Source organism: Lissotriton vulgaris, chromosome 11 (genome assembly GCF_964263255.1).
Source record: "Lissotriton vulgaris chromosome 11, aLisVul1.2, whole genome shotgun sequence".
Taxonomy (NCBI): domain Eukaryota; kingdom Metazoa; phylum Chordata; class Amphibia; order Caudata; family Salamandridae; genus Lissotriton; species Lissotriton vulgaris.
Window position 1 is genome coordinate 10,351,117 of NC_141699.1, and position 26,159 is coordinate 10,377,275.

The following is a 26,159-nucleotide window of genomic DNA, read 5'->3' on the forward strand; positions in this document are numbered from 1 at the left end:
ACTGTGGACGAGTATGAGTGAGTGAGCGAAAGGGGGATTCCTGTCACCACAATCCTTGAGAGGGTCAGGAGTGTTGTGTTCTGGGGTGTCAATACACTTGTTCCCCTGGTTATTAGTAGGAGGGCAAGTGAGACACTATAGCTAGTTCGGCTCGGGCTCATGGTACTGAGGTGGTATGGTGACTCAGTCTCTATCTATTAATGTTCCTTTGTCCGATGCATAGTTCGATTTTTGAGCAGAATCCCTGCAACATTAGGTGGCACCTTTGACACCAGAACTTAAAGTTGACTAATCAAATGAGAGGACAACGAGGAGCAGCGAGAACTGATGACTGCTGGGGACTTTTGGCACCAAACCCTGCCTACTTGCACCAAGTCTCATCAATTGTGACCAGCTACTCGTCCTGCAGCTGACTAGCTTCCAAGAACCCCAGGCGACTGCCAGCCTTTGCAAATTGCCAAGTAATCTCTCTTGCAGTAGAGGAGCTACTCCTCTGCAGTCCTCAGGCACCGAAACGCAAAGTCTGGTCTACAGAGTTGCGCTCCCCAGCCAGTCCGAAGCAGCAGCCCCCAGAAAGAGAACCATATGTTCCTGAAGGTCACCAATGTCTCACCACCAAGTGAGAGGACACCAGGACCAATCAGAATCGGACAGGACCAATACCGGTGTCAGCAGACCCCTTGGAGCATACAGCGTCTGCGAGTGTCTAATCCAGACTCCGCTTACACTGAGACGAAGCAGCCGGCATGGGACATCCGCATCGCAGGAATCCACTTCCAGAGTGGACCAGCTGTCCTGATTTTGCAACCTCAACCGGCGAAGACTGACAACCACAAGGGCTAGGAAGCACAGTGTCCAGCCGACATTTTTACTCTGCACCCGAGTGCCCTGGCATGGGTATTGACAAACCATCTGTGCCCCTTATGCCCCAGGACCCTTGCGACCTGAGCCCCTCATTGAGAGCTCCTAGACTTGTCCCCAAGTTCCCCTCTGCAGCCTCTTTCTAACCCCCCTAATTCCACCAACAAAGCATGCACAGCTACCAACCCGACCAGCACTTCTGCAACCGGATGCCCCAGGGCAGGTAACAAGTAACTGCTGGTGGTACTTTGGACCTTGGCCCATTTTAAACTTAAGTCCCAAAGGAGACCCCAAGAAACTGATTGCAAATAACTGTATGCAACATGCCTTTTCTCCCATAGGGAAGCAGTGCTGCGTAAAGACACATTGAACATAACTAATTGCCTGTAAAAATTCATATTTAAACAAGTACTGGTTTGATAACAAAGTTCTTGGTATCAAAATTTACATAAAAAACATGAGTAATCTTTCTCAATTGGTCAAGGAATTATTCTTGGATGTGCGTCTCATTTATTGCCCCAGTGAGTACAATAAATGCTTATCACTACCGTCTGATAAACCTAAATGCTCGCCACTACCACATAAGAGAGCATTTCGGTTATCGTTTGTACCTCTGTAAACCAATTGGGGTTTACCTGGACTCTTTATATAGGGTACCTCACTTTGGTCCACTATATAAAGAGCCAACTTCCTACAAGGGCAGACTAAAAAGGCTTAATGGCTGTTGTCCCAGGCAAAGGGACCTGGGAAGATTGACGACTCTGCTGGCCTGAGTGTTGCCTACCAGGCCCACACACCCAGCTTAGAAAGGCCTGGGGGTGACTGCTACAGTGGTTAGGAAACTGTTGCCGTCCATTTGTCAACTTCATGGCATTTCCTGAACTAATGTGGCAACTGCTTGGCAGGGTCAAAAGATCAAGGATCATGCTCTGGCTCCTTAGCGGAGGAGCCGCCGCTGGTTGTGCTGGCGGCAAGCTTCCGAACAGAGCTGTGGGCACCAGCACTCATTTTACAAATTAAGCACTGGATTTAGGCACCACTTGTGATCAGCAAGATGATGCTGACAGACAGGCAACTCGCATATGGAGTACAACGGCTAGGTGGTTGGCTACCTGCCACATTTGATGGTCCTGAGCCCAGGACTAGAGTCGTGGGACTTCCTGGCAAAGAAGGTGTGACCTTACTCTCCCGCTTGATGATGTCCCACATCGTGGTTGTATCGTCTTGGAACTCTAGCAGACTGGTGTGCAACATTTGCTCCTCTGGAGACCAGGAGCCTCTGATCTTCAGAAGAGCACACCACTCTAGGGTAGAGGCCTCATGATAACAGCGTAATACTTCTTGTGCGACCGCAGCATCAGGAGGCGGCAATAAGCATCCTGCAGTCAACAGACACCATCCATTTGCCATCTTCTAGTGCAAGAAGAAGCTGAGTTAGGGACAGCATTTTTAACTTTTTCTTTTTTGAGGAACCAGTTCAGAACCCCGAGTTCTAGTATCGGATGTAGTCCACTGTCCTTCTTGGGGACCAGAAAGAACCGGAAGTAGCACCCCTGACTACACTCGTGCTCTGGCAACAACTCCACTGTGCGTTTTTGAAGTATTACCTCTACCTCCAGTTGCAAGACTTATAGCTGGTCTGGTGGTAGTGCTAAAGGGGTGTTTGGGAGAAAGGGGTGTAGAGACCTGTTGAAAGGGTAGGGTACAACCTTTTCCACAATTTGCAAAACCCATTGGTCTGAAGTAATGGCCCTCTAGGCCTGTGGAAAAGAGGACACTCATCCTCTAACTGGTTTCTGGTGATCCTATGAAAGAGAATTAAAGCTGCCTCCCAGCGGCGGCTGGTTAGGAGGAGGAAACAGTAGAAGGAAAAACTTCTTGTGAACTTTCAAAAATGTCTTAAATTGGCGGTAATGTACAAGTTACTTACCTTCGATAATAATGTATCTGGTAGAGGCGATTCTAGCCGCAGATTCCTTAACGTAGAATTACCCCAGGCTTGACACTGGATCCGTCAAAATGTTGCCACAGCAACCCTGCGCGCCTGGGGGACGGCACCACACGACTCCGCCCTGACGTCCGTGTACGTGACGCCGGCGAAGTCACAGAAGTCCCACCCCGGCGCGCCTACGTCGGTTTTCTTCAGAGAACTTTTCGCGCAACAAGTCCACAACGAAGGAAAACCAGTCCGGGACAGACAAGTCACAACAATACTCCACGACAGCCCCAACAAGAATGGTACATCCCCTCTAAGGAACAAAGGGCAGAGGCACAGCTAAGAGACCTCAACCTAGAGGATAGCAAAGGGGCCAGAACCCTTAGTAATGAAAAAGAGGGAGTGGGGTGGGAGTGGGGGGGTTGGGGGGGGGAGGGGGTGGGTGGTATGGTGTTTGAAAGTAGGCCCCAACCTGGAACAACCAGAGCCTAAGGGTACAGAAGTACATAGAAACCCATCCTCCAATGGCCAGGAAGGAATGGAACAAATAAACAGGACGAAGCATCCTGCCAGTAAAGAAATGAAAGAATGCACTCACAGAAGATATAGCCACTGAAGGTGAGGCGAGCGCGGAATACCAAGCCGAAGGTCCTCGCAGAACGGGGAGGAAGGGCGGGTCATGAAGGAATCTGTGGCTAGAATTGTCTCTACCAGAAACATTGTTACCGAAAGTAAGTAACTTGTACATCTGATAGAAACTACTAGCCGCAGATTCCTTAACATAGAATAGATACCCTAGCCATACCCAAGGGGAAGGAGGGTCTGCAAGAGAACCTCACCAGCCTGGACTTAACACAGGGCCCCAACAGTGGATGAGTCAAACGGACAGGGAGAAGAGCCCTGTCCCCCCAGGCAAGGGAGAACCCCTTCATCTAGAAGACCACCGGTCACAGAGGGGATGCGGGAAGACAAGGAAAGAGGTAGCCGCCCTCAATCATCAGGAGGAACAAGGGCAAGGCGAAAAGAGGCCAGAGCACACCACTTCCAGTCAAGGTACCAAGGATCTCCAAAAGAAGCCCCAGAGGCACAGGCAATGCAAAGGAGCACCGAGGAAGAAGAGCAATCCAGAGACTCCAAGGAGAAGAGGTAGAGCGAAGGCAAGCCACACCACCGGGAAACACACTCAGTGAAGAGGGCAGCCGAGCCTATCACAGCTGGAAGGCAATATACAAGACAGAATGGCGCCTCAGCAATAAGGCAGGTGGAAGAAGAAAGGATAGCCAAAGCCCACCAAGGGAGAACTGCCTAACACCCCGCAGGGACAGACAGCGCCCGAAGAGGCACAAGGGACTCAAGGACTGCCTCAACACATAGGGAGGATAGGACTGAAGGCAAGGCCCACTAGAAGAAAGCCAAACACACCCCAGCCTCAAGCAGCGGACAAAGCAAGGACGGCTGCCCTGCTAAAGTGCAAGAAAAGCACAATGGTGCAGAAGAACAACAGGTCGGCACCGGCATGCACAGCCAGCAGCTGACAACACCACATAACGGTGCACTCAGAACAAGCCAGATGCCAGCCGAAGGCAGAGGCCAGGAAGGCCAAAAAGGGCCCAGTCACGCCGCAAGGAAGGGGCCCGCATACACGGCCCACGAATGAAGTGGAACCAGGCAGAGCTACGATGAAAGGCCGCAGACAGCAGGCCAGACCAAGCTAATGACACAGCGACAACAGAGAGGGACAGACCGGGGCGCAACTCAAGCCATTCCAAAAACCATCAGCAAGAGGATCGCAGCTGCAACATACCGTGACTCCACGGTGAGCAGAGGCCCGAAGGGCGACCACACCTCCCCAGCACATGAAAGAGCTATATATTAGCTACCATTACCCCACATAGGGCATGTTACGTCCCAAGACACCCTCCTAGGAAAAACTTTCTGCAGCAGAGGACAAACAGAAAAAAACCGCAGAGGACCCGCAGATGGCTTGCCAATCAGCCAACAAGAATACACAGAAGGCCTAAACTCAGGGCCCACACGGCTTACCAAAAGCCAAAAACCACAATTCAAAAAAAGTGCCGGACCAATAGCACCAAAGTACAAACAAAAGGACTCGAAGGCACATTAATCACACATAACACACAACTGGGGCTACCTGCCCAGAACACAACGGAAGAACACCTCCCCAAATTCAGACCAATTCACAGGTCACTGAGAGGAGGAGGAGGAGGAGGAGGAGGTTGAAACCCCACTAGGAACCTCTGAATGGCCGAGTCCGCAGGGATGTGGAATAAAAGTGTGCCATCAAAAAGAAGGTCCACCAGCTGTTCCCGAACGTTCTCCGGGAGCACACTATCCCGAAGCCAGGCATGTCGACGAAGGGCGACAGAAGAAGCCATGGTACAACCAAGCACCTCTGAAATGTTCAGAGCGGAGCGAAGAATAAATGTCGCCAGCTTCGGGCCATCCAGCACATGGTGCCGCAGATCAACACAGGCACCCTCCTGAGAAACGGCAGACATAAGGGACTCAGCTGAATCCCACAAGCAAGAAGTGGCCCCAGCCAAAACACAAAGTGTTAAGGGCCCGCAGAGCTGCACTGGTGGAGGTGAAGATACTGCGCCCCCAGGAATCTAGCCAGCGGGCCTCCTGTGATGGGGGAGACAACACAGACGGCAGGGAGGGAAAGGCAGTCTGCAAAAGTAGAGGGGTGGTGGGAAATACACACAGGATCACACGGTGCAGGATGGTGGCGATGCAGAAGGTGCTGGGGCACCGGCTAACCAGTGGCAGGACAGCCCCAAGCCCCCAAAAGAGAAGAATGGAGCGAAGCCTCAAAGGGAACCAGCAGCTCCCTACCACCAGAGCCCTGATGGAGGACCTCCAGAAGATGATTCGTGGAGAAATGGGCAGCTGGATCACCCATGCGCAAAATTCCTGCAGCGGTGGAAACATTGCAAGCGAAGGCCTCCGTAGGGTCAGAGCAGGGGCGGCTAAGGAACGTCGCCGAAAAGGCGTCGACTTGACCTCCGACGAGGCAGCCGCCTGGGCAGAGGGACAAGAGGGACCCGGGGGCATGCCCTGACCCCTTGGCAGCCCCTATGGCACCACCAGGGCCAGCAACCGCCGGCACCTGAGCGGCGTCACCTTGACCTCGGTCAAAGCTGCCGCCTGCCCAGAGGACCGAGTGGGACTCGGGGACATTCCCTAAGCCCTGGCGAACTCCAGCGACACCACAGGAATCCCCGCGGGGGTTTGCGGCGAGGCAGAGGCGCCGTGGTCCGAAGGAGGGAACACCGAAGGGCCGCACCCCAACGGCACCACATCCTCTGAACACCGAAGGGCCGCACCTCAACAGCACCACATCCTCTGAACCTGGATCCGAACCTGCTGGGGCCGGAGCTACCGGCAACGCCGCAGAAGTCCCCGCATGCAGCAAGGGATCCGCAGATGTCACAGGAGGAGAAGGAGAAGCCAACAAGGCCTGCAAGGCCGCCGCATAGGCCTCCATCTGGGCTCCAGTAGCCCCCACACCGGGGAACGGAGGATAATGTGATGACACACAGGGCCGCACCACCTGCGGAGAGCCCACACCCCCAACAGGCCGGGGACCAGCCCTCGGGGACAAACTGCGACACTTACAAACGGGTGAGTGAAGCTCTTGCGGCCTGGGAGGACGATGTCGAAGATAGAGGGCCGGTTTTTGAAACCATCCGCGGGGTACTGACGCAGCGATGCCTCCGACCTGGACATTCGTGCCGAAAGGAGTTTCATCAGGCGCCCCCCCCGGGACTTTGGCTTCACTTGCTGACACGCCTCACAGTCTGTAGAGTCGTGGTGCTCCAAACAACACATGCAGATGGGGTGAGGATCCGTCGCCGACATCTGGCGCGCACAAGACGAGCATACTGTTCCAGAAATACGCAAAAGAGAAATAAGGAAGGCCTGAAACCGGTCAGGAACACGATCCGGATCCGTGTGGCACGTGGAAAAGGAGAAAACTGACGTAGGCGCGCCGGGGTGTGACTTATGTGACCTCGCTGACGCCATGTACGCAGAAGTCAGGGCGGAGTCGCGTGTTGCTGTCCCGACGACGCGCAGAGATGCTGTGGCAAAAAATTTCCAGATCCAGTCTTACGCCTGGGGATAATTCTACGTTAAGGAATCTCCGGCTAGTAGTCTCTATCAGATCCCTTTGTTGCATCTGAAGACCCAGAGACCTTGCTGGTGCTTTGCTTTCCTTAAACCTCTCTAAGGCAGAATCAGCCTTGGCCATGGAGAGTCGAGAACAGTCAAAAAAAGAGGTCGGTAAGTGAAGTTTGGAGAACCTTGAATTTCTAAGCCGTGCATGGCGAGGTATTTATATACATATCCCGATATCTATGGGAACAGAGTCTGCAGCATCCAGACCAGACTGGATCACCAGTTTTGCCACGTCGTCTATCCCCGATTAACTCAGAAAAGTGGGGTAGCAGATGATCTGGTAGATTGGGCAGTACCATCTGTGCCATGTCCCAGAAAGTGTGTTCATAGTGACGGAGGAGACTGTGGTGTTCAGCGTCTTGAGAGCCATTCAACCTGCTGAGGTGGGGGTCTTTTACTATTGCACCATCTTCTTGGATTCCCTATCTGACATGGTAGTAGGGAAGGTGCCTGGTAACAGTTTTGAGGAGAAAACTGCTTAAACCACCATTCTTTCCAATGGCAGATGAAAAGAATGGAAAGGAGAGTCCTAAGGGGCCACTTTGTAGTGTGTTGCAATTGCTCTCTGGAATGAGGTGGATGAAGTGGGTTTCTCCCAAACTGCCAGTATGGGTTTTGTGAAATCCTGATTGAAGGGTAGCAGGGATTCTGTTGTGTAAATGTGCTGGATTTGTAAAGCGCACAGCTGCCCGTGAGTGTCCTGGCGCTGAAGACCGCTGGGGAACCCGTCTTGGCTTTCCCTGTGAGATGGTCCTTTCTGGGTACCTCAAAGGTGAAGCCAGGCATCCCCGGCGTCTGTGGGGGCCGTTGTAGAGATGAGGCAAGCTAATGGCCAGAGTTGCTGAGTGTGATCCCTGGTTAGAGTAAATTACAAAAAACAATTTGATGGACAGAATGTAGATCAATGTCTTACATTCACCCCAGTACAAGGATCTGGGCCTAAATCCATCGTTTTTTGCACTCCACACCACCCTGGGTTAGATAATGGCTTTATGCAAATCAGCTCTGACCTTGTGCCCCATGGGAACAGTCCAGTCCGAACTACACAGCCATATCTTTCCCAGACCGGAATCAAGCATCCGAGGACCGGACCGGTTTCGAGGTAACACCTCTCATCAGCCCGGCTAGCTTGACTCCAGTGGTGTGGAGGCTCTGGGACCCACGTCTGAGCTACCCCAGTACACTCAGGGAGAAAATTACAAAAAACAATTTGATGGACAGAATGTAGATCAATGTCTTACATTCACCCCAGTACAAGGATCTGGGCCTAAATCCATCGTTCCTGGTTAGAGTAGGCACGAGGCGAGAATTATCGAGTCCCTTGACCCAGGTCCACGACCCTGTCGCGTCGGGAATTGAACCCTGGTCCCGGGCCGTTCTCTGCTTCCGGGTCTGCCGCCTCTAACCAGTGAGCCACACCACTCCACTTGATGATATATGGAGAACCGCAGTAAGGATGTTGGCTTTGGTCTCTGTCACAGGGAACTGAAGGTCTAACATCTGTGCCACCATCTTTATCAGTGACTAATAAGTAGTGACTTTAGGTGGAGACAACCCAGATGTGGAACACAATTCCTATTCCGGTGAGATATCCAGTCCACTTGCATCTTTTAACACCACAAAACCTGAAACAAAGTCAGGATAGTCTTTCCCCATCATCCGTGTGTTGGGCTGGGGGTGAAAGTCCACGAAAAAGTAGCTCTCCTCCTCAATGAGGTGCTGAACCTCTTGGCATGAAAGGTTTTGTAGTAATTTAGATAGGGGTTATGTTTCTGGTCGGGCCAGTGGTGTTGGTTATGGAGCAGGAGACAAACATTGCAGCGCCCTTGGCATCAATTTAGGTGCAACTGTAGGTGATGGAGAAGAACCTGATGAGATATTGAGCAGAGGTGTCACCGGCTGCGGTGCCAAACCTGCAAGCAACAAAGGAGCCACATTTGGTATCATATTCCAGGTCACCAGAGGCAAATGGAGTGAAGGTCACCAGGTAAAACTGTGTCAGAAGAGCACCAAACAAGAATCCCATTGGACCCATGGGGCAAGCTGGTGCTCTAAAGGGGCCATGTTTCTTCAGTTGAGAGAGTCAACAAGCCTTTGCAATTGCAAGTTGACGCGGTGCAGAGGGATACTGCTCCAGCGGTTCCGAAGAGGGATACTGGCTTCAAACTTGCTATGAAGACAGTGCAGGCCTCGAGGGAGTTGAAGAACCACCACCTGTGTTGCTGAACCTTTCAAAGTCAGTAGGAGCTCAGGAACAGCAGACCGGTCAGCTTTGTTGCGGTGCCTGCAGATACAGGGGAGTGCCTCCTTCACTCCATGGGAGAATTCTTTGGGTGTCTTAGATGTCCACAGGCTTGTGAAGAACCTGTATGGGGCACAGGCACAGACGTTGTAAAAGAATTGCAGGATGACGAGATCAGGGGCAGCAGGAGTCTTCCCAGTTGCAGTCTCTGTTCCCAAAGCGAAGTTCAGCAAAGTCCAGAGTGCCCAGACGGCTGAGGTGGAAGTGGTTTCGGATCTAAATCTTGTCCCACGACGAATCTAGGGACCCACCCACAGGTAAGACCGTAAATACCCTAAGTAAAGGACAGAGACGATTCAGGGTCCCTCACAGATGGAGGGGCTGTACAGTGGGGAGGATACTCCCATGTTCTGTGTCTAGTTTCGCGCCAGAGCGGCTCCCTAAACGGGTTCCAACTGGATTATGCGATGAGGGCACCAAATGTGCCCTTCAAATAGGTCTAGTGGCGCTGGCAAGCACGCTCACCCTGTCCGAGTACAGAAGAGCAGCGTGAGGGACAAGGAAGGAGAGTGATGAGAAGAGCAGCGTGAGGGACATGGAAGGAGCTGATGATGAGGGGGAGGTGCTGCGCTGATGCTGAGATGGAGCTGCACTGGGGATTATGCACAGATGACGAGGTGGTGATGTGGTGGTGCTGAATGATGAGGTGAGGTGCTGGTGCTGAGTTGGTGCTCAGATGGTGCAGAGTGATGCGGAGTTTGTGCTGAAGTGGTGCTGAGCCGATGCTAATGTGGTGCTGCATTGGTGCTGAGGTGCTGTTGCGCTGAGGCTGAGCGGGTACCCAGGTCTCTTGCTACGTCAGTCGATGTCAATGGTAAAGGAGGTGGTGTGGGGAAGTAAAAAAAGTTATGTAGTTAAAAAAAAGGCAATTTTAGGAGTTAAACATTTTTTTTGCCAACTTCAAAGCAAACGGTAGTTGTGCACAGTAGAGGATTCCTAAATTATGACCTACTCCTTACCCACAGTAGGAAACATGCTAAACACCAGAGGAATTTAACTACTATATGAAGCACACAATTTCTGAATAAAAACATTTTAGTTGTGGGTACCTTCCACTGAGCTTTCTCACCAGCTGATACACTTGGCTAGTAAATATGGTCATTAATTTGCAGGGTTCATTTCCTACTGCAAAAATGTGTAAGCTTACTGTTCAAACGTTAAAAGCTCATTTTGGTCAACAGCTCTTTTCAAGCTTCCAAACTTGATAAAACATACATCACTGAGATGGCAAGAACACCTTTCCTTTACAGTGTTTAGTAACAAAAAGACTGGCATGAAATAACAGATGGCATGGAAAAATAACCACAAATGTGCTGTGAATACCTCTACATTTGTATGTGTGTATTATATGAGTGTGTAAATTAGTTCTGGAAAGTTGAATTTAGTTTTTCATATGAAGTCCAAATTCCGAAGGGGTAAACAAAAGAGTAAATGTTGTTAAAGTTACTGCACTGCATACACGTATCATGTATTATTGCTAATTGCCAAGGATTAGGGTGCTTTATACACATTCTAGTGTTGCTTACTACTGATTTGCTACTCTTGTAAAGGAAGACTGTATCTATGAATTTGTCAAGAACAGGTTTTGGGGGGGGGCGTGGCTGCAAGCTGAACATGGCGGCAGCTTAGACGGCTAGCTCCGAGAGAGAAGCGGCCTCTCCTACCATCCGTAGCCTGATCCGTGGCTATTGCAGGACTCCGAGGGAGGAATGGAAGGCCCAGGACCGGGCGGCTCTGGCGGCAAAAACTCCGATGTGAATCGGACATTGGAAGGTGGAGTTTCGATCGACTAACCTGCGCCCCGGAAGCCGGCCAGAAGCAGGGGACTCCACTGATCGCAGAACCCGACCGGAAGTGCCATCAAGCCGGCTGAGTAGCACCGGATGTGACCGGTGACCGGAGGGTGAGGATCGAGGCGTCCCGTCAACGTATCCCAGGCGACCCAGCTTGTGACAGAGGAGAGCCCCAGCGGGTAACGGACCACCGGCGGCAGAGCAACAGAGGAAGCCGTCGCCGATAATCCGCACTCGGCGACAACGCGGCCGGGTGGTCGGGCGCCAGCGCGGGGGAACAATACACCATACCGGAGGCGGCGAGGGCGATAGGCATCCCCGGATTAACACTATTTTAAAAGAAAACAAAATAAACAGAGATCCTCCCACCCCCCCTGCCCCGTGTCGAGCCTGACTGGAAAAAGTACTAAAATGAAAGTAAAATTGCGATGAACATATGGAGAGACTTGGGAAACGGAGACAAGCCTGGCGGAGGTAGGACCCGAATTCTTTGTTGGTCACTGACTGGCTGGCTCACGAGGGACCACCATGAGCTTGAGCAGTCAGGTACACAAGTGACACATCGGAAAGATCGACACGGTCAGGAAGCAGTACCTGCAATAGCGCCTAGCTTCACAACTGTCCTGCACCAATAGCCATACATCTCAAATTTATCGCAGGGCGCAACCCACAGGAGGACGCCGTGTGACAGCGCCATCCACAGGAACACATGCACCCTCAGTCACGCGGCCTTAAGTGGGACTAATGCTGCGTGAAAACTGGTGAAGGACCGGATACCCACCGTGAACACATACACCGCGCTACCCAAAAAGGAACTCAGAAACCCAAGTGCGGAGCCCGCCCCACCTGACCTCCGGCTGTCTGGACACAAGAACGCGGGGTGAAGGCTGCAATAACAGCTGGACAAAGACCCCACACTAATACCCCCTCCCCCGGACAGCTCCTTGTAAATACCATCCGGTGCCGACGACCAATAGAGGAACAACAGCCGTTATTGCGGGTAAGGGCTCCAAAAGTGGCACAACACAAACTCGCATCGAACGATACGCCTGCGACAAAAATGCCTCACCCCCGGCGGAGGGAAGATCGAACGCCACGAGGACGGCAGATGGAGCAGGGGTGAAAAAAGCGACATTGGACGATGTAATGAGGGCGCTTACGCAGGTGCAGACCACGGTGGGCTCCATCTCCACAGAGATGGCTCTCATACGAGCGGACCTCCACAAAATGGCTGAAAAAGTGGGGTTGCTGGAACTGGTCACAAAGTCCCTGGTGGAAGATGTGTCAGAGCTACAAACAGCGATGGAGAAAATCACGGCAGAGAACAAGGTGCTGAAAGAAAAGCTGGACGACCAGGAAGGGCGTTCCCGAAGAAACAACCTAAGAATCCTCGGAGTTCCGGAATCTGAAGGTGTCAGGGCAACTGATCTCTTTGTGGAAGACCTGATTAAATCGAAACTCCAACCTAAGGGACTGTCGACCTTCTTCTCCGTTGAGAGGGCACACAGAGTGCCGGGAGGACGGCCAAAGCAGGGGGCATCCCAGAGACCTATCTTAGCGAGACTATTTAACTTCCGAGATAGGGATGCCATCCTACAAGCAGCAAGAGTATCTCCTCCGGTGAGGATACAGAACTCCACTGCGGAGGTGGCTCCTAAGCGGAGGACATTTTTAGAAATTAAAAAAGAACTGAGACATAGAGAAATTCCATACTCCATGCTGTTTCCAGCTAGACTGCAAGTGGTGGCCGAAAACAAGACTTGGTTTTTTGATAATCCGGAACTAGCCCGAGACTGGCTGGACGGCTGGAGACCGTCTTCTCAATCCCGCCGTGCGGGCAGGAACGCGAGAGACCAACGTACGGATGGACGGGCGGAAGTCCAGACAACGGGACCCGAGGCAGCGAGTCGCTCACCAACGGGAGACAGTGTTAACGAGGACGTGGAGACGGAAGAATAGCAGTCCGATGGACAGGGAACATTTAATAGTGCTGGAAATGCCGGGTAGGCTGCCATGGACACTGGGCTGAAGACCTCCAAGGAGAGTATGAGGGGTCGCTGACTCCGGAGTGTTCTTCTCCCCCAACGAGCAAGTAACTTTGAGTTTATATGTGGGTTGGGTTAGGCACTCTGCTAAGTTGGGGTGGCGGCAGTTCAAGGTCCATGTAGCAGGGGGGCAGGGTGGGGGGGGAGCACGGGGGAAAGGGAGTATGTTACAGGTTGATTGTTTAAACTGTTTGACTCTTAAGGAATTTGCGAGGTACACTGCATGGCACTATGTGCTGGTTAACACATGCCGGTCACGATGGCCTCAGGCCAAGGCACGAATAGACCCACCACTACAGTCTAACATCCACAGCTATATGGTTAGTCATGGGCCGTGGTTACTGATGACGTCTCCTATGGAGTTCATCTCCATCTCTGCAACTAAGCGATGGCACAGGCTGCGCAGACTGATAATTTAGTGGGGAGTCCCCACTCAGGTCCGGTGGCCCCACTTCAATTGATGTCCTGGAATGTGAGGGGACTGGGGGACAAGATAAAGAGAGGGTTAGTCCTGCAAAGCATTAGAAGGATAAATCATGATCTAGTCCTCCTACAGGAAACACATTTAATAGGTGATACTACTAAGGCACTAGATAGACGGGGCTACTGGATGATAGTCCACTCAGACTTCACTTCAGGGTCCCGGGGGACAGGTATTTTAATGAAGAAGTCATCCCAGTTCATACTACAGGCCGTTAAAACTGATGACCATGGCCGCTTTGCAGCGGCATGTGGTCAATGGGAAGGGACGCCCCTTAACGTAGTGTCTGTATATATTCCACCGGCGTTGCATGCAGCCGCACTTCCGGACCTGGGTAGATTCCTGTTAGAACTCCCAGAGGGTGATCTAATAGTGGGGGGAGACTTTAACGCTGTAGCACACAATACACAGGATAGGTTCCCGGTCAGAACCCAGGCCCTGGCCCATCTCGCTTTAGTGAATTTATGGAGGCACAGGGTCTACGGGACATATGGCGACATCGGCAACCCACAATAGCCTATCCCGTATTGACTACTTCCTCACGCTGGGAGAGGGCCGATAGTGACATGTTGATTAGACCCCGGGGTATATCAGACCACTTGTTACGGGGACAGGCGATAGCAACGATAGCAGGACAAACGCGCGCAACAACAGGAACTTATAGATTTGGAACTGAAGTTGGAAAGAGCTAATGCGGAACACATGGCGGACCCGACAGAGGAGGCGCTCCATGCGCTTCATATCTGTCAACAATTGCATGACGATCACATTCGACGACAGACAATAGAGAATATAGAGGCGACAACACACAGAATATATGATATAGGGGACAAGGCTAGTAAACTCCTGGCATGGCTAGATAAAAAAAAGGAAGGCAGCAGGGCTATACTGCAATTGAGAGACGCGGAGGGGCTGATACATTCACGCCCCTCTGAAATTATAGACATCCTAGCTGATCACTTTCAAGGGGTATATACCCCGGAAGCGGAGGTCACAGCGGAAGCGGCGATAGCAGCACTTACTAACGTACAAACTGAGATCCTGCCGCAAGAGGACGTAGATGACCTGGAAACTGACCTGTCGGTGGAAGAGATACGGACGGCGATTAACACGCTTCATACGGGTAAGGCACTGGGCCCCAATGGGATTCCGATCGAATGGTTTCAGACTATGACAGATGTGCTGTGCAAGCCCTTACTAGACATGTTTGTGGCGAGTCGGGAAAGGGGTACTTTACCTCTCGATCAACGAATGGCGACCATAGTGGCCATCCCGAAACCGGATAAATCACCCACAGAATGCACCTCATACCGTCCGATTTCGCTTCTTAATGCCGAAGCAAAAATCTTGGCGAAATTGCTGGCCAATCGACTGCTGCCCCACCTCTCAGACCTGACTCATCCAGACCAATCAGGCTTCATGCCACATAGGAGCACGGCTTTGAACCTCAGGCGCATGCACGGAGCTCTCGATAGGGCACACACGCTAACAGACCCGGCGGCCATACTTTCCTTTGACGTCAGGATGGCGTTCGATATGGTGGAGTGGCAATACCTCTTCGCGGTCCTAGCCCATATGGGCTTTGGCCCTAGGTTCATCTCCTGGGTAAGACTACTATACACGGAACCAGTCGCACACGTAGCTGCCAATGGCCACATTTCTCGAGAAATCCCTCTGGCCAGAGGGACACGACAGGGATGCCCACTCTCACCCCTACTATTCGCGTTGGTCATAGAACCATTAGCCACAGTCCTTAGGACGACACCATTATTGAAAGGAGTACAGTGGGGAGATAATTGGGAGGATAAGGTTTCCCTGTATGCAGATGACATGCTAATCTATCTGTCTGACCCGGAGGCCTGTATCCCGAGGTTACTGGCGCTATGCGATACACATGGAATAACCTCTGGGTATACGATTAACTGGTCGAAATCGGTCATCTATGTCTTATGGGGTCCTGCCCCGACCCTACCTAATGACTGTCCGTTAACGATTGCAAATACGTCGTTTAAATATCTGGGCATCCACATCACTCGAGACGCGGAGGTATTCTATACACAGAACCTGCTACCACCACTTGTTCGCTTAAAGGCAGACGTAAGACACTGGAAAGCCCTCCCTGTAACACTGTTGGGAAGAGCGGCATTGTTTAAAATGATGGCGCTACCTCGTCTCCTGTATATATTAGAAAACAACCCGGATGTGGTACCGCCTTCCTATTTTCGAAGGGTGACTGCGGCGATGACAGGCCTGCTATGGGGAGAGCGCCCAGCCAGGGTGGCACACGCAAAACTTAATCGAGGATGGTATGACGGGGGAATAGCCCTGACAAACATACAATTATATTACTGGGCATCACAGCTTAAGGTGATAAATCAATGGATCCACGCCCCGCAAAATGACCCGGCCTATCTAGCAGACAGAGCAAAACTAGGTACACACAGCCTCCTAGCCCCACTATATAACCAGGGTCTCACGGCAAAGCTGATTGGCCCAACCAGACACACAGTGCAGCTCTGGCATAAGGCGCAGGCAAGACTAAAATGGAACGGGGTTATTACTAAACTCACACCACAATGGGACGCCAAGCGACTCGGCTGCCTGAGATTCAGTAAGGGATTTACCCAATGGGATAATATTGGAATCACAACAGTGGGGGACCTGTGGACCAGCAACAGGATGATCCCTTTCTCACAACTGCGGCAGCAGTACGAGCTGGGCTCCAACGAAACCTACAGATACATACAAATAAGACATGCATTGATGACAGTTATCGAGCCAGGGTCGACAGTCCCCGAATCTTCACCGCTAGAAGACCGTCTACTCACTGACTTTATGCAGACAGGTGCCACATCACTCACATATCGGAAGCTACTGAATAATCTTCCAGACCCCCTGCTTAAATTAAAGGAGAAATGGGAGACTGAATTGGGTGCCATGGACGAGACTGACTGGAACGCCGCATTGGCGTCACCACGAGAAGCAGGCATTTCAGCGCAATTTAGATTGGTACAATTCAAGATACTGCACAGAGTTTACTACACCAGAACCACCCTACATAAAATACACAGAGCGGAACACCCGAACTGCCTTAGAGGTTGTGGCGAGGAGGGGACACTGCTGCACACACTTTAGGACTGCCCGATTATCGCGGCATATTGGAGACAAATCATGCGCACCATTTCCCAAACCTTAGAGACGTCACTTGCACCGGACCCCCGGGTGTGCTTACTGAATGTTTGGGAAGGAAGTGATCTGACGCGTTGGGGGCAGCAGTGGGTTACGATGGGGGTCATGGTGGCCAGGCGAGATATAGCGCAGAAGTGGGGGTGGCAGAGTCACCGACACGAACGCAATGGTGCAGGGGGATGGACAGACTTATGGTGATCGAGCGAGCAGTATATAAAATGAGAGCTAACCCTCGCAAGGGAATAAGATATGGCAAGCATGGAACAGCTATGGGGGAGATCTGTGCGAACCTCTACCTGAGGATGACATAGATAGCTCAGGGGACGAAGAAGGGATGGAGGGCTGATACACCGGAGGACGGTTGGGCGGAATTGGGGAAGGGACTGGGATACGCATACATCTAAGTTCTGCCGGGTATAGGACAGGAGAGGGTTACGGGGGGACGCGTGGGACTCGCAGCCAGCATGGGGTGCCTGAAGTACATTGCCTTTGATACTTATAAATACCTGAACTTAATGAGTCTAAAGTTTTGTTGTATAAAAATAAAAATGTAAGACTACTCATATTGTGTACATATTATGCGAAAGCCTGACAAACGCTGCCGGACCGGAAGGTTGTCGGCTGAATAGCTGTGTAACCATGAAGGTGAACTCTCTGTATGATTTACGATGAACGGGTTATACTGAACAACGATGTAATTTTTGGCAATTACAAATAAAGTCTTACGGAAAAAAAAAGAAAAAAAAAGAACAGGTTTTGATTCCAAGAGTATGAAAAAAAGGAATACCTACGGAGTAAAATGCTAGGCGCTGGCGATAATCGCACAGGGGATATGGTAAATCATTTTTACCAAAGTTAAAGATGAGGATAGTAATTCCACTCATGAAAATAAGATAGTAGAGACTTTTGAGGCTCGTACAAGGTGGCAACAGTACGGTAGGTGAGGCAGTGGTTCTCAAGATGCAAGTATGAAGTCAATGGATTCAGAGGTAAAACTGTCAAACGTTATACAGGTGCAGCAATGTCACATGAGGTTTATGGGTATTGCAGCCAAACCCCTGCACAAGCTCCTTCCCCAAGACCCTGCTTCTCTGCCCAGCCCATGCCCGCTTCCCCCGGGCAGGCAATCACATAGAACAGCAGCAGGCAGAGCAGATCACAGGCGCATGATGGACCCATGTCCAGGCTCATGGCAGCAGAGCGAATCAGGCCCTCGGGTCAGGGCAAGAGGAGTACATCCTCCCACTGCGTCTGTGCCGTTGCTCAGCAGACTATACACTGGCAGCTCCGCTGAGTCCACTCCAGTGTAGGCCACAAGCAGCGCATGCGCAAGGCCCAGCCCCAGGGTTGGGAAGGATTAAGGTAGCAGACAGAAACTGCTACATACAGCGTGATTCGCGGTTGCGGCCATCTTGTACTGCTTCACATACAGATATATGACCTGCAAGCATCACTAAACCCAGTTAAGTAGGTCGCAAAATAGAAATATCAATGTTGATAAGCGTGCATTATTTTTTCAACAAAGATACAGATGCATTTTACCCTATTATTTGCTGCACTGGTGGAATATGTAAAACAAGCCATGTTTATGAAACAGCAATATTGATTAAATAAGTAAAAAATAATATTTGTTCTTTAAATATATATTTTTGCCTAAGCTCTAACTATTACAATTTAAGTTGCCCAACGGAAAACCCATCCCCTTCCGCATGAAGACCACCATGAAGTAAACGGCCATGTTTGCAGCACTGACTGAGAAAACTGAGCCGTGATTTATTAAGACACCCTGGAGAAGAAAAATGCATCTGTTCTCCGCTGCCTACATCTCTCGCTGAGAGGGAGACTAATGCATTCCTGCTGCACAACAAGCGTGTGCACATCAGGAAGGAGGGTAGAGGAGGTGGGGGCTACAGGGAGGGCAAAGAGGGAGGAAGGGCGCAAACACAATAATGGAGCAAGGAGCCAAGGAGAAACAAGGGGGATGGGGCAGAAAGAATAGTGGGTGGAATTGGGGTTGGTGGGGTTAGAGACAGGACAGGTTGCAGATGTAAACGGACTGGAAGAGGAACAATGGGAGAAAGATCAGCAGTGCCACCGGGCTGCAAAGAGAAAAGAGCCTGAGAATAGGAGGGAAGAGGAGGCAGCAACAGGCATGCTGTGCTTGGAAAAGAAAATGGTTAGCGTATCATGCATGCAAAGGCAGGCAAGAGTAAGCCATTTAAGAGAAAGGTTCTCACAGACTGTAATTAAAACATCCAGAGTAACAACACATGTAACAGGGGCAGTCCTCATGAGAGGTAACAACAGGAGAAAAGGAGGTACTAAAGAGGGACTACTAAGCCTATCGACGAATCAAAAGGCACCATTTACAAAGGACAGTAGCAGGAGCCAATTGAAAAGATGGGCGGAATATAAGGTCCATACCTGAATACAGCATGTCTCGAAGAGACAACGCAAGCACTGCTTAGGTGAGCCCTATAAACAAGAGTACCATGTTCATTTAAATGTTGATGTAAAAGCTGTGCACATCAGCGAGAGTGCTCTGCGCAACATTTCTCCTATGAAGTAGTTTTATTACTTTTTCATTCGTCACCACTTCTCCCAGAAGGCTAAGGCTGCGAGACCCCAGCAAGGCACTGTAGTCTAGTCACAAAGCATTGTCCAGGAAACACTTAATAACTTCACAACAGCGGTTGCATGCCTTTCACGTGCCTGCAGCCCACCAACCTTCCTTTTCCAGGTCGTCGAGCTGGGGATGCAGACAGGAGAGCAAGCTCAGGTTTTTAGATGTAGCCCCCCCATGGTAGGTGATCACAGATCTGTACTAATGGCACTTGCGCCAAGAAATTTCTTTTACGGAAGCGCAGATGCTGATGCAGATCTATAAAGACACCAGCTTTAGCATGCATAGTAGCCCTTGTGTCAGGAATCCACACGTATCAGGAATGCATGGGTAGCTCAAACAGTGCACACAAGAATAAAGGTATGATTTAAACCAAAACACTGGTGCAACAAATTCAACTCCATAAAACCCAACGCCTTTTTAACAAGCACATATTTGAAGAGAATGTTCTCACTGCCCGATATCCAGAAACGTTCTTCCCAACATGCTCCAATAAAGCTTACATTCATCTGTAAAGTAACAAATTATACACCCAGACCACTCACATGTAATTGTAGCTGCATTTGTTGCCTTCAATAGTGAATGGTGCTGGTTCGCTCTTCACCAGTTAGCATGTCTAGTTTCAGATCAATCACGTATGCACCAGATGCGTGCAGTTTCAGTAGAATCACGTAGGTATCAGGCTAAGCAAGTAAACACTCACTTGCCAGCCGTTTAGAGCTCATCATTATTATATCATGGATAGTGTAACTGCATGTTCCCATATCAGTGCTGACAGTATGGATGAGTTAAATAAAAGAAACACCCAGAACTACTGTTGTCTGTGGGCTGTCAGGTGTAAAGGACACCAGTGGGGCTTCAAGGGTGGCTCTGTTTACTTTAAGCTTCAATTTAATTTCTTTTCGTCTTCCTCCTGATCAGCAGTTCTTCAACTTGTGATTACTCCAATAGTTTCTTGCACAGGCAGGTCTTATTCCATCCTCGTCGCCAATTTGGTGAATAAAGATGCAAGGTAGCAAGGTAGCCAGTAGTATAGGTGAAACAGGATAACGTTTATTAACAACGTAGGAGTCACAGGTTACAGGTAATGATGGTAGTAAAGGATGCCCCACCCAAAGCAGCATCCTTGCTGCTCAGCACACGTATTCCAATTGACATTCACTCAACCAGGCACACATCAGCATTCTAATTACATCACAGTCACTCTGGCTGAGCAGCAGGGGAGATACACTATGGGGGGGATGGATGGATGGCATAGAAATGAAGATAATGCTACTTCGTAGAATATCAACCATGCAACCAGGACCTTTTCACCATCTTTGTGGACCGAGGAATCCCAGCAGGAAGATCCCCGTCGACCGTGTTGCATCCACATCATCCCTAGAGAATCTTTAGCATCCTTCATCCCTAGCATCAGGACCACGCCATAGCAATCAATTGCAACTTGGATAAAGTGCCTGGAACTGCTGGAGGACTGCTTCTTCAGGGAATGTAACTGTTCTCGAGAGCCCTGCTGGTCCCCACCGATTAGCTGCCTGCCGGAGATTGCCACCTCAAGTACTTGAAAACTACGGCATTGACACTTACCTACATATTCCTTGAAAAAATGTCAGTGTTCAATTTCTTGACTTTGCCAAGGTTTGTTCGCAGTGGAGTGTTAGGTTATGCTATATTATGGAAACTTCTAAAGCGCACGATTACCCAAGGGTGTCTTGGCGCTGAGTTGGGGTGTTACAGTGTGAGAAGAGCAGAGGAGGCTAAGCATTAAAAAGCAATGTTTTAACAAGTTTCCTAACATGGGAGCTGCTTTGATATTTATGGGCAAGCTGTTCAAAAGCACTGCAGCTTTAGAGGAGAAACATCTGCCCCCCCCCCCCACCCCCCCATTTGAGTCTCTTAAATCTAGGGCGCTTGAGGTAAATGGTTCAATCTTGTGCCCTAAGGGGTGTGTGTGTTTTCTGTAATAACTATAGGTCAATATCGTCGCTCTTACAGTTGTACCCTATCTGCATAATGTGCTGGTTTTTGCTACCAATGTATGTTGTGATTTGTTCTTTAAAAATGAATAAACTTGATTATCAAAAACAGAAAAAACTAGGGCGCAAGATCATTAATGTATTTTTAGATCTTAGATCTGGATTGGGTATGTACCAGGAGAGGGATTGTTTAAGGTACCTAGGGCCGGAATCGTTTAAGGGTTTATAAGTAAGGCACAGTGCCTTGAATTGTATCCGGTTAGGCACTGTAAGCCAGTGCAGCTTTTGGATATGAGTTGAGACAGAATGATATTTGGGCAAATCAAGAATAAGCTTAGCTGCTGCGTTTTGAACACTTTGTAATTTCCTTGTGTATTGTTTTTGGACCGTAACGTATAGACCGTTTCAGTAATCCATTTTGGAAAGGATTAGTAGTGAAATCACTGTTTTTCTGGAGGTAAGGGGAATGAACGAGAGAATCTTCTTAATGATTCTCAAAGTATTATAACTAGCGGAGATGACTGAGGAGATTTGTTTATTGAGATTCAATTTCTCGTCAATGACTATGCACAGATTTTTTACTTCTTGGGCCGGGATGGGAAGAGTTCCCAACTCCTTAGGCCAGCATGCTCGGCTCCAGATTTGGGGTTTGTTGCCAAAACGAATGACCTCGGTTTTCTCTGAATTCAATTTAAGGTAGTGCTTACTCATCCAGTTACTGACTGCTCTCATACAGTTGTGAAACGGAGTAATTAAATTCTACTTTGTTTGATGCTGAAAGGACAATCAGTGTATCTTCTGCATAAGAAGTGGATAAAAACCAGAATGATCTAATCAGAGAGGAGAGTTCGATGACATAAATAATGAAGAGTAGGGGACTCAGGGAGGATCCCTGTGGGACCCCACACGGAAGGGAAAAGGGCTTGCATGTAAAGTTTCCCAACCTATCTGAGTGCTCCCTATCTGTTACAAATGACTGGAGTAAGTCAAGAGCTTCATCAGTGATACCCAATTTTTCAAGGCAGTCTGTGAGGGTGGCATGGTCCACAGTATCGAATTCCGCAGACAGATAGAGGAGGAGAAGTGCTGCAGACCCTGCTTTATCAAGGATAGTTTTTATTTAATCTGTAGTCTTGATTAGAGAAGTCTCCGTGCTATGCTCGACCCTAAAGCCAAATTGAGCAGGGTCCAATATCTGAATGCCCTGGATGAACTGTGTCATTTGAGAATTAAATAGTTTTCAAACTATTTTCGTTGGAAAAGGCAGCCTCGAGATAGGGCGATAATTTGCTGGATTATCCGAGTACAAATTGGGTTTTTTAAGGAGTGGGAAAATGGAGGCCTTTTTCCACAGTTTACTGAAATTGCATTGATTAAATAATGATTGCAAAATCTATATCTCCAGAACCCTATGGGGATCTATTTCGTTCCAGTGTCTAAGGTCTTATAAAAATACAGTCTTTTTATGAGTTTGTATCAGGTTTCTTGAGTGTTGTGTTGATTTCTTCTTCAATTGTTTTGCTACTGTTTAAATGCTTAATAATTGTTCCACCGCATAAGCCTTGCTGCTTAGTGCCACAGCTACCTAAATGAGGGTTCTACAGACTAAACCTACTGGACCTAAAAGGGTTGGTAAGTGTATTACACGGTGAGGTCACACAACCACACCCCATAGGAGGGTTTAAACCCTGTATGTACCTTGCACACTGGAAATATTTTAAAGCGATATGTTCTGTAAGCGACAGAAATCACGAGAGAGAGCTCTGGAGACGCGGAAAGACAGGTTTGGATGTTGACTCACAACGTGGCAGGTATATGGTGGCCACAATGTAATTTCTGGGGCAGGGATGGAACCGATGCGGAGCCACATGACGCCACCTACCACTGTAGCCATTAGAAGGGTCCTGCATGTGATCAGGGAGACAAGGATGACACTACCCGACCATTTCATTCATGGTTTGTTTGTGCCACAACAAAAGGGAAACCATATTAGAAGATCTGTGAGTGAGGTTGCCCAAATCAGTTAACTTCTTCCAAGTGCAGTACATTTTGAGAATACAAACGGGATTAAAGACATGAATGAGTTTCACCAAGATTTCCCACTTTAGAGTGCTCTTCCATGCTAAATTGACTATGTTGTGGTTCCAAGCTAAGCACCACATATGGCAACCATAGTTCTAAGACCAAAATGTTGAGCCTTTATTTTGAAAAGTGATTTAATCTCAACTACAGGGGAAGCAAAAACTGATAATATGGCAAAAAGTTGAGAACTAGTATTAACAACCCCGCAGGAAAAAGGAACTGACATTTTAAATGGCAGTCTATATGCATCACATACATCACATCAGAATGGCCCACATATCTGTCGATATTAAAAATGTACCAACGCAGTCACCTGCCTGGGAATATTTTCAATAGCTGGAGAATCCGTGTGAAGAAATATCCACTAGAAGCTAAGATATCAATCAATTTGGAAAAAGCAACAGCAGGTCATAGTACGAATGAGAAATAACAGAGTAGGACAATGGAATAGGGTGCATCTAAAAGAACAAATCACATAGAAGAGAACCTCAGAACATTATTTGAAAACAGAAATATCCTGGCCAGATATGCCTACCTGGATCTGGGTCTGGACTTGCTGGGAACCAGGTGGTTTTTGGGTCTGGGCCATTGACGTTGTGAGAAACTGTGTTTTCATAGTTGGCTGGGTGGTGTAGGTCATTTTCTGCTGCTGTGCCTGGGCCTGTTGTGCCGTGATCTGGAGGGAAAAGTAAGACTGAGCATTACCAGCCCAGGTGAGAAGCTTATAGGATGGCACAGCAAGGAGGCGAGCAATCAAGTGAAAACACAAAGTCAGGCTTCTGCAGACTGCTAGCTCTCCGAAGGCATGCAGCCTACTTGGGGCGCAGGATGACCACCAAAATTGCTGGAAGATTAGGAGATACTGCTAATGTCGCACGTCCCTGCTAGTGGTATCCCTTGTCACAGAGAAAAGTTCTGGTACTGGCCCACAAGTCAAGTTTATTGAAGGGCACCCATTTCCATGCATGCAAACCGACCACAGCGGTATGGATATTCTAAAAATGGGTAATACAAATGCAACAGGACATATATAAGGACATGAAAATGTTGTGCATTTATACAAACAAACATGCATAAAGGTGAATATTTCGAAAACATATTCCAGTAAAATCTTGTCAGTTAACGTCTAGCACCTATTTTGCAAGACAAGGGCTTCTTCAAAGAATAAAACAGGAATTAACTTTTTACATCCACAAGATGGCATAGTGTATTCCCCAGAAGAGCTACTTTCTCAATGACAGCACACTGTCTTGGGGTCCAAATGACTCGCCTTTGGATAGAAATCTAAAGCAATGCCTGTGGTTACTCGGCAAACAGCTGGGGTGTGGATGCTCTAAGTTCTTCCAATCCACATTGAAGCATTCTATTGCCAATGTCTGTTGGCCAAAAATGGGCCAGACAGACCCGGCACTGCATATAAACATCCATATCGTTTCTTCTCCATCACTCTTTGCCAGAGTCTCAAATTGCTCTGAGCAGACACAAGGAGTTCTGTAGTAGGGGATCTCTGTGTATAGTCATAATCATGTGAATAGTCCGCGCCCATGTGCGTGGACCCCGGAGCACTTCAATAGATATAGTCTCTTAAGTTGTCCTCTTCTGCATTCCTGCATGGACACTTAAGAGATAATAAAATACAATAATGCAGCCTGAAACCAACTAGGCTACTGTGGCCATTACTTTATCCTGAAGTGAAAAAGATAGCCAGGCAACAATTAAATGTAATTATTTTACTAAGTTTCACACATAGAGAAACTTCCCTTCACAAAGATCCCTTTTTCATGATAGAGATAAAGGGTTGGACAGACAAGCCCTATAGGCTGCCATTATGTGTCTGTAACTGGATACTGTGCCTTTAAGAATCCATCCAGAGACCCTCGGTATCCCATGATGCACAGTCAAAGGCCAGTTATTTTCAGTTCTTTTTTCCGGCTCCTGCTAGCAGGACCCTGGAGCATTGAGCTCTACCTTTAGTGGTACATCTTTCAATTATTGAGCTTTATACTTAGTTTGAGTGTTTTACTCAACGTCTTTGGCCTTTCCTTTCCTATTGCTGTCTTTTTTGGGCAGTTAGCCCACATTTGTCTTGTCAAAATGCCATCTTTACTTGACAAGTGCCCTGAATGTGGCAGGAAGAAGGCCGAGTCGGACTACCAGAGAGTTTGTATCCTCTGTCTACATACATCTCATGTTCCTGAATCCTGCACCATCTGTAAATTCTTCTCCAGGAGGATCTTCGTGACAGGGAGAAGATTAGTCTTCAAGGCCTGGAGCAGAGAAGACAACAGGCTGCAGGTGGGGTATCTGGGCAAGGAGAGAGCCATTCATCCTCCACAACTCCACAACCCATGAGTCGGCCTCTGTGGGGCTCCCCAGGCGACAAAAGGCTCAAAAACTACACCAGTCCCGGTCGACGACAGACGTCGAAACCAGGTATGACGACGATACGCTCCCCGTCGACTCAGGGACTCTAAACGACATCGAAGATCAACGCTGAGGGGACGGACGTAGAGACCTCGGCTGAGGTCGACATCGAGGACATCCCAGTCAACGTCGACACAACATCGCCGTCGATCAGGGTCTAGGAGACATCGGCGCTCGCCGTCGATGCGCAGGTCGGCGTTGAGGAGTAGAAGATTGGCGTTGAGGAGAAGATCAACCTCACGAAGAA

General features: G+C 49.2%; 1 protein-coding gene across 2 annotated transcripts in view; it reads right to left on the bottom strand.

Moving 5' to 3' along the window:
- The window catches only part of EP400 (E1A binding protein p400), a 657,563-nt gene that overhangs the window by 42,891 nt on the left and 588,513 nt on the right, over window positions 1-26,159 (bottom strand). For both annotated transcript variants that reach the window (XM_086942653.1, XM_086942654.1), the window contains one exon: window positions 24,024-24,164. In XM_086942653.1, the coding sequence (XP_086798779.1) occupies window positions 24,024-24,164 (141 nt within the window). The remainder of the gene's footprint in view (window positions 1-24,023; window positions 24,165-26,159) is intronic.